Source organism: Tetrao urogallus (assembly GCF_951394365.1).
Source record: "Tetrao urogallus genome assembly, chromosome: 16".
In the NCBI taxonomy this organism is placed as follows: domain Eukaryota; kingdom Metazoa; phylum Chordata; class Aves; order Galliformes; family Phasianidae; genus Tetrao; species Tetrao urogallus.
In genome coordinates, this window is record NC_136829.1 from 2,983,335 (window position 1) to 2,996,813 (window position 13,479).

Sequence of the window (13,479 nt, forward strand, 5' to 3'; positions counted from 1 at the left end):
CCCAGAGATTCGGGGCAGCGAGAAGCTCCAGCGCAGGGCTGCACGGCCAGGCACTGGGGCTGGGGGTGGCACGGCCCCACACCGTGGGCCTGGAGAACCGGGGCACCACTAAACCGCGTCCACACCTCCGAACTTCGTGGCGAACTGGAGCTCCTAAAGGCAGTGGGATTGGGGTGGATGCAGCTCCCATGGGCACTCCCGGACCGTCGGTGTTGGCACTCGGTTGCCCATATCCCGGCTCCCATGGGGTCGGCTCTCGAGAGCGTTTTAAGAGCATCATTTGTGTTTTAGGAGCAGCGGTAGTGATAAGAGAACCGTTTGAAACCAGTAGGTGAATGCAAGAGAAATCTATTTGTTTCCTTTCGGGAGAACCGGGCGTCTCAAAATAAATGAGGGCTATTAGGTTTACTACAACTTAACAAATAGAGACAAATAACCCAAATGCCAGAGAACAGTTAAATACACGCACCGACACACAGAGCTGAATTCCCCGCAGCCGGGAGCCGCTCAGCTTTCCTTCTGCCGCTCCTGAAGAGTTTGGCCCCGAAGTGCCATAGCGGCGGGACGAACCGCTGCCATCCCACAGCGGCGGCCCCGCTGCAGTTTTGACCCTTTTTGAAACTTTCCCAGCGCAAACATCGGGCTTTGCCCCCCCAGGTGCCCCTCCGCAGGACTCTGCGCTCCAGCACCGCGATCCCGCACGGATGCGATACGCGGAGAACTCTTTATCCCCGCACTCCGACTGCCTCCGCCTTCCCCTTCGGCTCCTCTCGGCAGTTCCTTACGGCTCCCGCAGCGCCCTCAAATATCCCCGCACCGCGAATCCCTCTACCCGCTATGAACGGGGATGGCGGGTCGGGAGCCGACAGCGATGCACGCACCGAGCGCGGTGCGGGGCGGAGGGAGCCCGGGGGTTGGGGGGCAGCGCCGGACCCCCGCACCCATCCCCGCATCCAGAAGCAGCTCCGCTTCCGCACCGCCCGGCAAACGAAGGACACGAAACAAGGCGACAAAGTGCCAACCAACAACGGCAACAAATAAAAAAGCGCACGTAAACCGCTCCGGGCAAAACACTCCCGGAGGGAAAACAAGAAAACAAACCGACAGCTCCGAACGCGGCCGAACCGAGCGCTCCACGCAGCCCCGGGCGCTCCCTCCGCCCGCCCGCAGCGCTCCGGGTGGCGGCCGCGGGCCGATGCGTGGCGGTGCGGGGCGATGCGGGCGGCCCCGTCGCCCACTTTTCCGATCCCTTCCCGCCGCCGCCGGCACTTTTCCTCCCACCCGGCGAGAAGTTGCGGGACGAGCCAAGCGCGGGGTTGGGGGGATGTTGGGGAAGGGGGGGGGGGGGGGGGTCGGCCCGCTCCTCGCCCCCTTACCTTGTTGCAGTGATAATAATCCAGCGGCCCCAAGCAGGGGGGGTCAGCGCCGGGCAGAGAGCCCACGGCGGTGGGGGCGGAGGGGTAAAACCGAACGTCCATGCCGGGGCTGCGGGCGGCGGCAGGCGGGGGCTCCAGCGGGCATGGACCCGGCTGCGGCGGCGGCGGTGCCTCTGGCGCGGGGGGCGGGGAGAGGGCGGGCGGCGGCGGCGGCGGCGGCGGCGGGGGGGCGGGCGGCGGCCCCCGGCCCGCCCCGCTCCGCACCGCCCCGCAACGGGGCCGCTTTGTTCGCGGCGGGGCCCCGGGGAGCGGGGTGCGGGAGCGGAAGGTTCGGGGCTGCCGCGCGCGGGAAGGGTCGGGGCAGCGGATCCCCTCTCGCCGGCGGTGCTGCGGGGTTTGCCCTCCTCCCGGCCGGGCGTCCCGCAGCCCGCGCCTCGCATCGTCCCGCCTCCTGTTCCCGTGCCTCCCGTCCCGCCGGTCCGCTCGGAAATGGCCCCAAAACCGACAGCTCGCTCTCGCCGGCTCTGAACTCTCGGCGTGCCCTCCCACCACCCTGAGCCTCTGACATCAGCCCCGCTTCGTTCCCCCACCGGCCCCGCGCTGCCCATCCCGCACCTCGGCAGACCCCGCTGCCGGACGAACGTCGCCCCTTCGCGTTGACGGCCCTCCATCCCACCGCCGCTCCGTGGGGCGGACAGCCCAGGGCTGTACAGCGCTCTGCGGCGCGGTGCCGTTCCCGGAGACCATAATACGCCTCCCGTGTGAGCCCACGCGGATAGGACTGAGCCGAAAGTGTCGCTTTTCTGGCGGTCCGCTGCTGGAAATTGCCTTTTTATTTTCTCTATTTATTTCTTTTTTTTTTTTTTAAACACCGTGGCTATGAGACACGGTTACAACTCACACCCTGCACGACTCCAGGCAGCCCCGCTCTGCAGCTGAAGCACCGAGCTCAGCAAATGCACGGCTCTTCCACAGCCCCTCGGCTTCACAGCCTTGGCCAAACCCTGCCGAGCTGAGGAGGTTTCGAGGGAACGTCAGCTCCAGGAAATCCGTGCTTGTGTAAAAATCGTGGCTCCCGTTTAAATGAAAACCAAGCGTTGAGCCCTCCATTGATTTGAGGAGAAAGATCGATTTGGGCACAAAAACGACTTCCTGTTCACTATGATTTTTTCAAACCTTTTGGAGCACTGAGCCTGGCAGGGAGCTGCTCCCGGGCCTGCCAGCCAGAGGTGTGATGGGGACACGCGAGTGTGTGTATCACAGCTTGCTGATCCGCATTCAGCTGCCCCCTGCTTTCACACGCCCTGGAGGGGCTCCTTCTCCCCCACCTCTCAGCAAACACCACACAGACATCCCAAATTCTGGGCCCCATTGTTTCTGTAAAGCCCCCCCAAATGCAGCGAACTGCATATTGCAAAGTGCAGAGAGTTAAAAGTGAGAGTTGTTGAAATAAAGGAACGAAGTGTATTTTATGCTGCATTAGTCTAGCTTGTTTATCCACAAAATTCAGTAGTTAGTAAGCAGCCTTTGAGTCATTAGTATGAATTAGCAAGGTTTTACTGTATTATTATCTTTATTAATTATCATAATCATTAAATTTCATATTTTGTAGAGACACTGCTAGCAGCATTCCAGTTAAGACTGAATTGGTGTTTTTTTTTCACTTAAAGTGGGATTAATTCTGTTGATTCCTGTAACAACTAAAGCATTTTTTCACTGAATGCTCAGCACTGCTTCTCTTGCAGTCCCATTCCAACCACCTCGAGGCACACCGGTTCCAAATGCTGCTCCTTCATTGGCCTGAACTGCTTTCCTTTCTGTGCTGATGTGGGACCTGTGCTATAGAACCTGTCCCCTCAGGGACCAACAGTGCAGAGCTTCTTCCTGTGGGGAGGAGGAGGAGGACGTGCTGTGTGTGTTCCTGCCCTGGGCTGTATCCCAGCAGATCATTGCTGATGCTCTGCTTGGGCAGCCCCTGCCTGCATCCTCGGCTCACCTGCAGCAGGGGAAGCACCGTGGGGCTGAGTCCCATCCCCATGGGATGGGCACCTACAGGGCCCATGGGATATCTGTAGCCAGGGCTCGAGGTGTGCCTCTGGGTGGCTCAGCTTGGGTGCTGTCCTGCACAGGGAGAGCTGGGTGCCCACTGGGATGGGGCGCGGGGGGACAGAGCCATTGCAGCCTCAAACAGGACCAGAAAATGAGCAAAGCCTTCAACGTTGGGCCAAGCCAAAGGGCAGGAGCGGAGGGCTGAAGAGCAAACAGAGCTGGGCTCGTTGTTCACAGCACAACAAAGCCTGATATTAGAGCATGGCCATGAACAGGCACTGTTCTCTTCGTTCTCCTTGCGGCTGACTGCTCACCAGGCCCAGGAGGTCGGGACTTGCTTTGGCTGGGCTGCTGAACCAGGAGCTGCACACACGGCAGTTCTGATTTCATGCCTAACGTTAGCGCTGGGACAGAAAGAGCAGGGTGATTACCTCAGCAATCCCATTTAAGCTGCACTGACTCCTCACAAAGCAGAGAAAACTCTACAGTGAGTATTTCTAAATATGAAGCTAAACCTGAACAATCTGAATTTCAAAGGTTTGGAAGCTGGGAAAGGACTGAAGTGATCAGTTTCGCTCTTTGTTTCAGAGCCGTCCTCCAGCGCCCATCCCTCTTTTGAACACTATGTTTTAATTCGTGACATGCCAGCAAAAAATGCCTGCTGAAATCATTTTTAAAGTAATTGAGCACTCTGCAGTTTCGTTATTGTCAAATACTGGTATCCATTTTCCAAGGTGTTATGCAATGGTATGTTGGCAATTTAGTCCCACCCTCAGTTTACGTCTGAGGGCGATTTAATTCAGAGCTGTGCTCCGCGTTTCTGCAGGGAAGTGTTTGGATTCAGCAGTTCCATTGGCCATAAAAGTGCTGAACAAATGGATAAAACCGGCTGCCAACGAACACAATGCAAATGTGTACATTAAAATGCAGCGAAAGTGGATTAATTAAATCCACATTGCATCTGGATTCGCGCGTAATGCAGAGCAGAATTCAACGCGAGAGCTTCCCTTTGCTTTGAGCTGGGTTTGGTTGGAGGTTGTTGGCTGGTTGGTGCTCGCTCAGCCACGCGGGTCAGGCTCAGTGCCACCCCCAGGTGAGCTGCATGTGACCCACAGCTCCAGGGTACAAATCTGGCATTGCACATCATTTAAAACTGAACGTAGAATCGCAGCTCTGCTAACAAAGCAGATGGTATTAGGCCTTCTTTCTGGCATTGGGTTTTGGTACCTGTCCAAAAAATCTTCTTGACATCCTTTAAACGCAGCTATTTAACCACCTGTCACTTTGCTTTAGATGCCCATTGAATTTCTGACAGGAAAAACATTATTTTGTCTGCGCGTTATTTCGTGCCACAAGAAACGCAGCACATGTACAGCAAAGTTTACTCATTGTGTGAAGATCTATTTTAAAAAAGAGGAGAGTTGTTACACGCTACTGAGGCAATTACTCCGTAATTAATGTCATTGATGGGATAAAACACTGCAGAAGCCCAAACAAAACCAAACAAAATTTTCTCACATGTGGCAGAGAAGAGCTGAGGGTGCTCACGCATCCACTCGCATTGCTCTGCTGCCTGAGTGGCACCATGTGTGCTGCTGTCACACACAGCCTGGCGGATGCTCGGCACTCAGACCCCATCCTTAGGGGCAGCAGCAGCAGCACAAGGTGTGGATGGGAGAGATGGGAGCTGGGAAGGCACCGGGCTGAGCTGCGACCACAAGTTTAGGAGCTGGGATGGGTAAGGAGACACTTCATTCAGCAGGAGGATGCTGCATGGTTTGTCAGCAGCCCTGTACTTGTGGAGACCGAGGTGTTACTTCTGCTGACACTTTTGAGGGGAACCCTTCTGCAGCAGCTCTTCAGCTCTACCACTTCAGCCCCCACCCAAAGACACCCTGATCTTCCCAAAGCTTGGGTGACCATCAGAGCCCTCCTCACGTTGTGGGCAGTGCCTTAGAAGCAATGCACCCGTCAGATGCAGCCTTGCTTGGAGAGTCCTGAGCACAGATCTCACGTCTGTCCCAGAGCTGTGTGACCATCTAGGGACTCCGTGTCCTTGTCCCATTCTGTTTGTCCTCCTCCCCAGCAGTGCTACGTGGGAGGAGATGGTGCAAACGGCCAGAGATGCTTGTGGAAACGTGGGGCAGGGAGATAACATGGGTACAAAGGTGAGTTATAGTGTGGCCATGTGATGTGGCTCCATCTCTGCATGGGGATGTGGCACCGGAGCCACTGTGGGGCTTCGAGCTGCCCCTGCCCAGCTCCCACCTCAGCACACTGAGCATCGACTTGCCACGTTTATAATTCCTCCAGAAAAAAAATGTAAGCTTTCCTCAGGCAAACTGTAAGCAAAGACATGAACTGCATCCAGGAGTGTAAATACAGGCACTGTGGTGCACAGATGGACTTCACAGATTTTACCCAAAGGAGAAGAGGAGCTGGCAGGAGCCCCAGGGCAGCCCAGGAGTCGGGGAGGTGATGCCCTGTCCCTGTGTGCTGTGAAAGCATTCAGAGCAATCAGTGATCATTCAAACCTGTGTGCCAGAGGAAATGAATCCCGGGTGCCCGCCCAGCACTGGCAGGAGCACCACCCAGAGATGAATTTGGTTTCATAGCTCTAATTATACTGTGCAACAGCTGAGAAGAAGCATTGCTTTCGATTTCAAGGATGTCACAGACTGTGACCAGCTTTAACAGTTTCTTCAGTGTTCTTCCTCCCAAAGCAAAGGAGTCATTTCTTATTACTGCACTTTGAACGAATGTCTCAGGCTCTGAAAGTGATGCAATTGAATCATCTCGCTGGTTCATTGCGGGGGGTGAAGCCCACAGTCCCCTCCTCTGCCCAGAAAATTAATCTTTTTGAGAGCATCTCTGACTCTAAATGCAGCAGAGTGATTTTTTGTTTTATACATCATCTCCCAGGCTTGGAACAGTTGGTTTGTTTCTCCAAACTTATTCAACATTTTGGCAGTGGGAGGGAGCTCCTGCATTCACCCTCAGCCCATGGCGAAGATAGCACCCGGCCTTCAGAAACCAAGTCCTACAAATGATTTTCCTTGTAATCACACCCATGGCCACGCTCATGGACACCTCCTACCTGAGAGCTCCAAACTTTAGGAATCAGAGCTAAAATACCTCCCAGCTTACACTTGCTGTATACATTATATTACATTTGTCCAATTGCAGAAAGTGAGCTTTGTAGAGACGAGTGTTAATGGTGGTTGGTGTGTGCTATGAGCTGAACCAGACCAGTGATGGATTTTCACTGCAATGGCAGAACTGGAAGCTCCAGCAGTGCCAGGCAGAGTAGGTGTGGGGGACTATCATGGGTTAACCCCAAAGCATCCTCTGTCTGCACAGAACTCTCAGCTAGGTTTCAGGTTACTCACTGCCCTCCATATCTTCACATAATTACATCAGTCAGGAAACAGAGACCCCCTTTCAACTTGAAAACTGAAAATGCCTCATTTTGAAAGTGCTTAAATGAGATATCGTGACTATTTCCAAGCTGCTCCTCCACCTCCCTTTCTCTTGAAGAACCCACTGGCACAGTTAGCACAGCTCACAAGTCTCTTAACCCTCTGGGCTTTCTGGGAAATGCAGTTTTCCCCAATAACCTCCTTCCCCCCCTCCCACTGTCCAAGGATGAGCTGCTCCAGCTGCAGAGCTCAGTTCTCATTCCCACACCTCCTGGTGAGACCTCCAGACCTCTAACTACACTCCCTCCTCTCCAGGCTCTGCCCAGTTCTTCCTCCCCTCCCCACTGTCCCTGTCCTGATGTCCTTTCTGCCCCCCTGTGCCCCTTCTTCCTGCCCCTCTCTTTGCACACCTGGCCTTGAGCTTCCTCTGGGCCAGCATTTCTCCATGGCTATAGAAGGCCATTTGCTGTTCTCCCCCCATATAATAAATCAGACCTGGAACTTTGATAAAAGGAATATATGTCACCAGAGTTGGCAACCTTCCCTTTTCTTCCTTTCCTAGATTTCTGCAGGAAACTTGTGCAGCATGGATGCTGAGGTGCTCCTTCCACACTAGGCTTTTGCTTTAGTTCTTCGTCAGCTCCATCCCAGCTTCTGCCATTTTACCTCTATTTCTCTGTCAAAAACCAGAAACTCTGTCCCCAAGTAAGGCAAGAAAGATGCCATCAGTGTGGACCAAGCTGGCTGAGCTGTATCAACAGTCCTTCTGTCTATAGCTCATTTTCTGACTGCTCTAGGAGAGCTGGCTCTGAGACAACATAGAAGAGGACTTCCGGGCTATGGATGATGAACATCAGACCCGTGGAGGGAAGTCAGGTTGAGGTTTCAGTGAGCACTGGCTCCCATTCAGCATGCACATGTGCTCACTGACACAGACATGCCCCCAGACTTGGTCCCCACTGGGGATGTGAAGCTTCCAATTGCTCCTCTTCCAGCTGCTGATGGATGGTGCATGTGAGTGCAACAGGGAAAGGAGGGCTCCTGTTGGGAGGGATAAAGGGAGTCAGTCCCACACTGCCCAACAACATCATACCAGGCAGGGGGTGCAGTGCAGGCTCTTTATCACAAGGAGAAGTGCTCTGGAGTTGCAGCATCCAGAGGAAGCAAGGTTTTGCCACATAGGATGCTTTTAATAAAATGCCATTTAAAAGCAGTGCTGGAGGCATAATGGCTTGTGGTTGGTCGATGATGGCTTTGTTGTTGGTTTTGTTTGTTCGTTTTCTTTTGTTGCTGCTGTTTTTATAATTACATAAAACAGTTTGTGCAAGCTAGATGCAAATTAAAGAAACGTTCCCCTTGCAACCTGTGGGCACTGCCCTGGCCCCCAGGCTCAGGGCTGGATCAACCCCGGGGCTGTCACACTGCTCCTGGCCTGAGCTCCACGATGCAGAGCAGAGCCCATGTCACCCAGAAATGGGTGCTTTTCCCCCAGTTTCAGGAGGAGTCCTGAGATCTCACACAAAGCCCTGCCAGCTGACTGGCAACTAAAGAAAACATTGATGTAATACAGAGAGCAACGAGGAACCCAAACTTAGCACAGTGATCATTCTGGCTGTGTTTTCGCTTTCAGCAGCTCTGCTCTGCACTCTGCTCTGGTGTTGGTTGCATTCACAGGGGCCACGCAGTGTGTGCAGGGAGCACATTCTTCCCCTGTGCTAAGAATACTTCCCCACAACACATGAACCAGCAGACCTCTGCAGGGTGAAGCCCACTCACACAGTGCAACAGCTCTGCTTGTTCTTTTTGCCCCATTACGCAGAAAAGGAGCCCCAAAAGTCACTTAAGGATGCCTGGCTTGGTCACAGAGCTGTGATGAGTGAGTGCAGTGGGAGCTGGAAGGCATAAAGAGAAACCTGCTTCATCCACTGAAATTGCAGTAACAAAACTGCTTCATCCAGCCTGTTTCTAACATGAGTTTCTGCAAGCAGCTCCTTTCAGCAGAAGGGTTCTTACACTCTTTGGGCCTTTGTACTGTGAAGTGCTTAGCTGCAACGCTGCCGAGCTTGGCTGTGGGCACTGACCACTCAATGCAAGTTAAAGGCTAGCAAGCAGCACCCAGCAAACTCAGTCTGCTTAAATCCTTTCTTTTAATTTAGTATACACATAGATGTTAGTGGTGGTTGTTTATTTTATATATATATATATGTGTTTGGGGTTTTTTTAAATTTATTTTAAATGTTTTCCCTCCCAGACCTTAACTAGGAGCTAAAATGAGCTGACAAAACATTTCAGGTAATGACATGAGACCCACGTGAGTCTCTTCCCTGACTGATCAGGCAGGGCTCCCAGTCAGTCTGGCTAATGGGGACTATCCTGCTCCGAGCACCCATATCAGCATCAGACTTTTGAGATGCTGAAGACATGATGAGAGGAGGACATGAGAATGATGGGGAAAAAAAAAGATGTGTACAATATTTAAATACTAGATTTTATCTGGATTTTTTCTTTTTCTGGTCACTTCTGCCCTTCTTTCAGGTGAATGCAAGTTTCTGTGATGGTGGTGTGGAAGTGCCACCCAAGTAACTGGGGAAGATTCCACGGCAGGGGGGATCAGGGGCAAGAAATGCAATGACTACAAGGCTATTGGAGAACTGGAAAACACAGAGCTGTGTAATGCATCATCAGAGCTATGAGCTACTCCTACAGGGAGAAAAACTAATAGGGCAGCAAAATACAGCTGGATTTTGGCTGCAAGGAGAAATTCCTGAGGGAGTTCTGATACAGACCTCCCAAGTCATGAGCAGCGTGGAGAAAGATGCTCAGGAACAACCATTTATTATCTCTTGTAATGGAAAAGCCACTGGGACCTGAATGAAATTATCCATAAGAAAGTAGTTGTCCGTCTCATAAGAAATTAAATTGAGGAGCTCATTGCCATAGGGTGCCGTGGGAGCAAACATACAGGTGGGTTTAGAAGAGATAAGTCCTTGAAAGCAATCAGTAGTGATGAGCTGAATATCGAGCTTCAGCAGATCCCCCCGTTCATATTTTCCTAAATCTGAGGCAATTGCCCAGGTTGGGGTCACTCAGCACAGCCTTTGTCTCTTCTCCACTTTCCTCTTCTCCACTGTGATGGGGTGACAGGTGATGTGGGTGTTTGGGAAACAGTTATGGCCCTAAAGTGGTGGATCCAGTAGGATGAACACGGCTGCTATGGGCCCTGGGCACAGAAAGCAAATGAGAAAGGAGACCATCAGCTTGAGCCAACTCCAGGAAGCACACGGCCCTGCACCGGAGCATTGATTGCATTTGTTTGTCTCAGAGTATGAACAGCATCTCAGAAGCCTCCAAGCAAGATCATTCATTGACTGGCCACTTCAGCATTACGTTGGAAGTGCTGGCATTGGCTCTGCTCAAGGCGTGAGTTCTTTGCTCAGAGCTGCACAGTGCATGCTCTGCTTTAATCCTGGCGTGCAATCCCAGCTGAGAGATGTTTGCCACACTGTGCAGTGCTTTGGGAGCTCAGGCAAGACAAGGACTCCCAATACAGAGCCATTACCTGAGCTACAGACGGTTCCTCACTACTGAAACAAAAAAGAGAACAAAAATCTGACATCTAAATCACACCTCTGATATTGAGAGCAGTTGGGTGTCACGCACAACCTCTAAGCTGCGGAATAAACAGACAGCAAAACACACACAGAACTGAGGATCCAAGACGAGACTTAAGCTGGGCATGTGGAGTCGTAGGAATCTTTAGATTTGCATATACAATATTGAGATCATGAGAATGTCACATTTAAATGCAAAACTCACGTGTCTCATGAATAAATCATGAACGGTGGCGAGGCTGATTTATTCTACCCCCCCCCCCATCCCTTTGCAATTGTCATCTCCCCCTCCCCACCCCGAGCTGATGTGCAGAGCAGGCTATTCCCCCTTCCCCAGGAAACACGCTGATAGATGAGACTTGATAAGGAGCTGAAAGCTCGTCCAAAACAGAAACGTGTGCATGCGCTTCTTGTTTACACTTGGCGAGGAAGTAAAGACGCATCATTTCCTCTCTCTCTTTTTTTTTTCCCTTCTTCTTTCTCAAGAGATACCTTAATACCATGGCAACAGCCTTCAGCCCTTTTCTTGTATGACACAACCAGATTTGAAAAAGGTTAGCAGTGTGTTGTAATCAAATCCAGGCAGGTCAATCATGTAAAGAGATGACTTCCCATGCTCCGTGGGATAATGAATGAGCAGATCACAGAGGTCTCCCTTGCTTCCTTCCTCTCCTTCTCCCCTCACCACCCAAAGCACGGGGTATTAGCATTTCTCTCTTGTGACTGAAATGGAAGTGAACAATTTCCAAAGGTTGCTGGAAAACAGAGCATTGATGAGACAGATGCAACACCCAGCAAGGTGTCCAACATGGACACATTCCTCGCTGCACCAGAATGAATAGGGAGGTCCCACGTGCAAAACAAAACCCAACCTTGTGCAAAAGGTTGGCCATGGCCATGCTGTGAAACACACCATCTCACAAACTAAGCAGGACTCTGCTTCCTCGTGCTACCTGAGTATCATTTCCAGGCTTAAGATATCACTGCCAATTTCACGCTTTGAAAACAGCAATTCAGATCTCATTAACGTCAGGATGGTTTGGTTTTTTGTTTGTTTTTTTTTTTTTTTACAACACTTTCTAAAAATCACACGTTTAGGGTTCATTCAAATATGGGAATGGATATTCTGACAATTTGTTTGAGAAAAGAGAGCTTTGGGATGAAGTTTGATCAGAACAGGGGACGTGCTATCTTGATCAAGAAGAACACTGGAACACAGGGCATGGCAGCCCCTCATGTGCATCTCTTCCCATATCTCCTGCTGAAGCAGCTCCATGTGGCAGATATAAAGCCTTCATTGACTTGGGAACTCGGAACTTAATTTTCCATAGCCAAGGCTGGGTGTCTTGATCACTGATATTCAGCCCCCATTGGTGCAGGTGCAGCTCTACTGAATGTGGCTTGATGGAAGTGACTTCATGGTCAGAGCCACAAATAAAGCAGCAACAGGGCATGATCCCATAGAAATGATCCCAGTGTTGTCACTGGACAGGTGACAGGGTTTGGGCAGAATTCTGCTGCCTCCTGAACACAACCAAGGAGGACTCCACTTGTCCTCCTTCAAGGCCAGGTTGGATGGGGCTCTGGGCAGCCTGGTCTGGCATTAAATGTGGAGATTGGTGGCCCTGCCTGTGGCAGGGGGGTTGGAGATTCATGATCCTTGAGATCCCTTCCAACCTGGGCCTCTCTGTGTGATTCTGCTCCTTGTGACTGTTTCTCTACTGAGCACCACATAAGCAGTCCAGTGGCACTGGGTTTGTCCACTGGCTGTTTTTTGACATTAATTCCAGATTAATGTCCAGCAGGTAATGGAGAGAGAAAGAAGGGAACCCCTGGGAGATTGCAGAACCTCCAATTCTAGAATTAGCCTTCCCAGTGTATTCAATATTTCGTGTTAATCAATGCACGTTCTGCATGCACAGCTCATGGCTGCATGCTGGGGCTGCATGCTGTCACAGATTCTATTTTTTCACCTTAAAAAAGGATTGAAATGGCCACAGTGTAAACGGGCAGCACCTTTCTCCATCTGAGTAACGTTAAAATATATATGTTAAACCACATCTCAGTTTTGCTCACACACTTTTCTATGATTTCAACTCAACAACCTCCAGCTGGAGATGCTGACCAAGCAAAAACTCCCCAGCACATTCCCACCCCAATTGCACTGGGTCAGTTCACTGCATTAGACCCGAGAGGTCCGTCCAACCCCCTGGACAAATCTTTCCAGGTAATACAAACATGCTGTGATGGGAATTGCACTGAAAGGCTGCTGAATTTGCAGAGTTAAGTGCTCAAGACCACTTGTGCATCCTCATTCGATCTTGCTGTGAACACAGCTATGAGAAATCTGAAAGCTAGCTGGTAAAGCAGGCAGAGCTTTAAAACAGTGGTGAGACATGCTGTTGGTGTGGTGAGTTGGAACCTTCAACCTAAGCTCACCTGCAGCTTTCTCATCTACTGGAAATTTTCAAGGCCTGGTTTTGATTTAATTTAAATCACGAAGATGTTAACTTCCATAGAAAGACAATACCTAAAAGGAGGAAATTCAGAGTGAAGGAGCCTTGGAAAAGCACGTGACACTACTTCAGGACAAGTCCTTCTAGGTAATATACTTTGTTCAATCTATAGTAGGGAAATATCTATGAAAATTGCAATATTAACCAATGCTTGAAATTGAAATTTATCATTTTATTTTGGAACAGCTTATCTTTCAGCACTGGATCCGAGTTCTGTGTCAGAATTTTTTTTTTAATCATTTCTTCTCAGCAAAGGATAAGAATGGAGAGCGTGAGAGGGATTAGGATGAAACCATTGCAGGCTCGATAATGGCAGAGAGGTTTTTAAAGATTGACTTTGAAGTGAAAAATTAAGCAAACCTTTAGAAAAGACTTCTCAATCAGAAATGGGGTATTTATAAGAGGCATCCATTGTAAACAACTGAAATAGCTAAATGCCAGCCTGAATGCATGCCATCCATCTCCAGGAACCTGGAAAGCAGAGTTCATTTTTCTTCATTTACATCTT

The 13,479-nt window shown here is 50.8% G+C and overlaps 1 protein-coding gene across 2 annotated transcripts in view; it reads right to left on the reverse strand.

Moving 5' to 3' along the window:
- Window positions 1-13,479, reverse strand: part of TOX2 (TOX high mobility group box family member 2) — a gene marked incomplete at both ends in the record, with an annotated part of 145,363 nt that overhangs the window by 110,223 nt on the left and 21,661 nt on the right. Inside the window, one exon of one of the 2 annotated variants that reach the window (XM_079543563.1) lies at window positions 1,377-1,478. The exons of the other annotated variant lie outside the window; for it this stretch is intronic. Coding sequence (XP_079399689.1) covers window positions 1,377-1,478 — 102 coding nt within the window. Of the gene's footprint in view, window positions 1-1,376; window positions 1,479-13,479 lie in introns of those variants that run through there. 2 annotated transcript variants of the gene reach the window in all.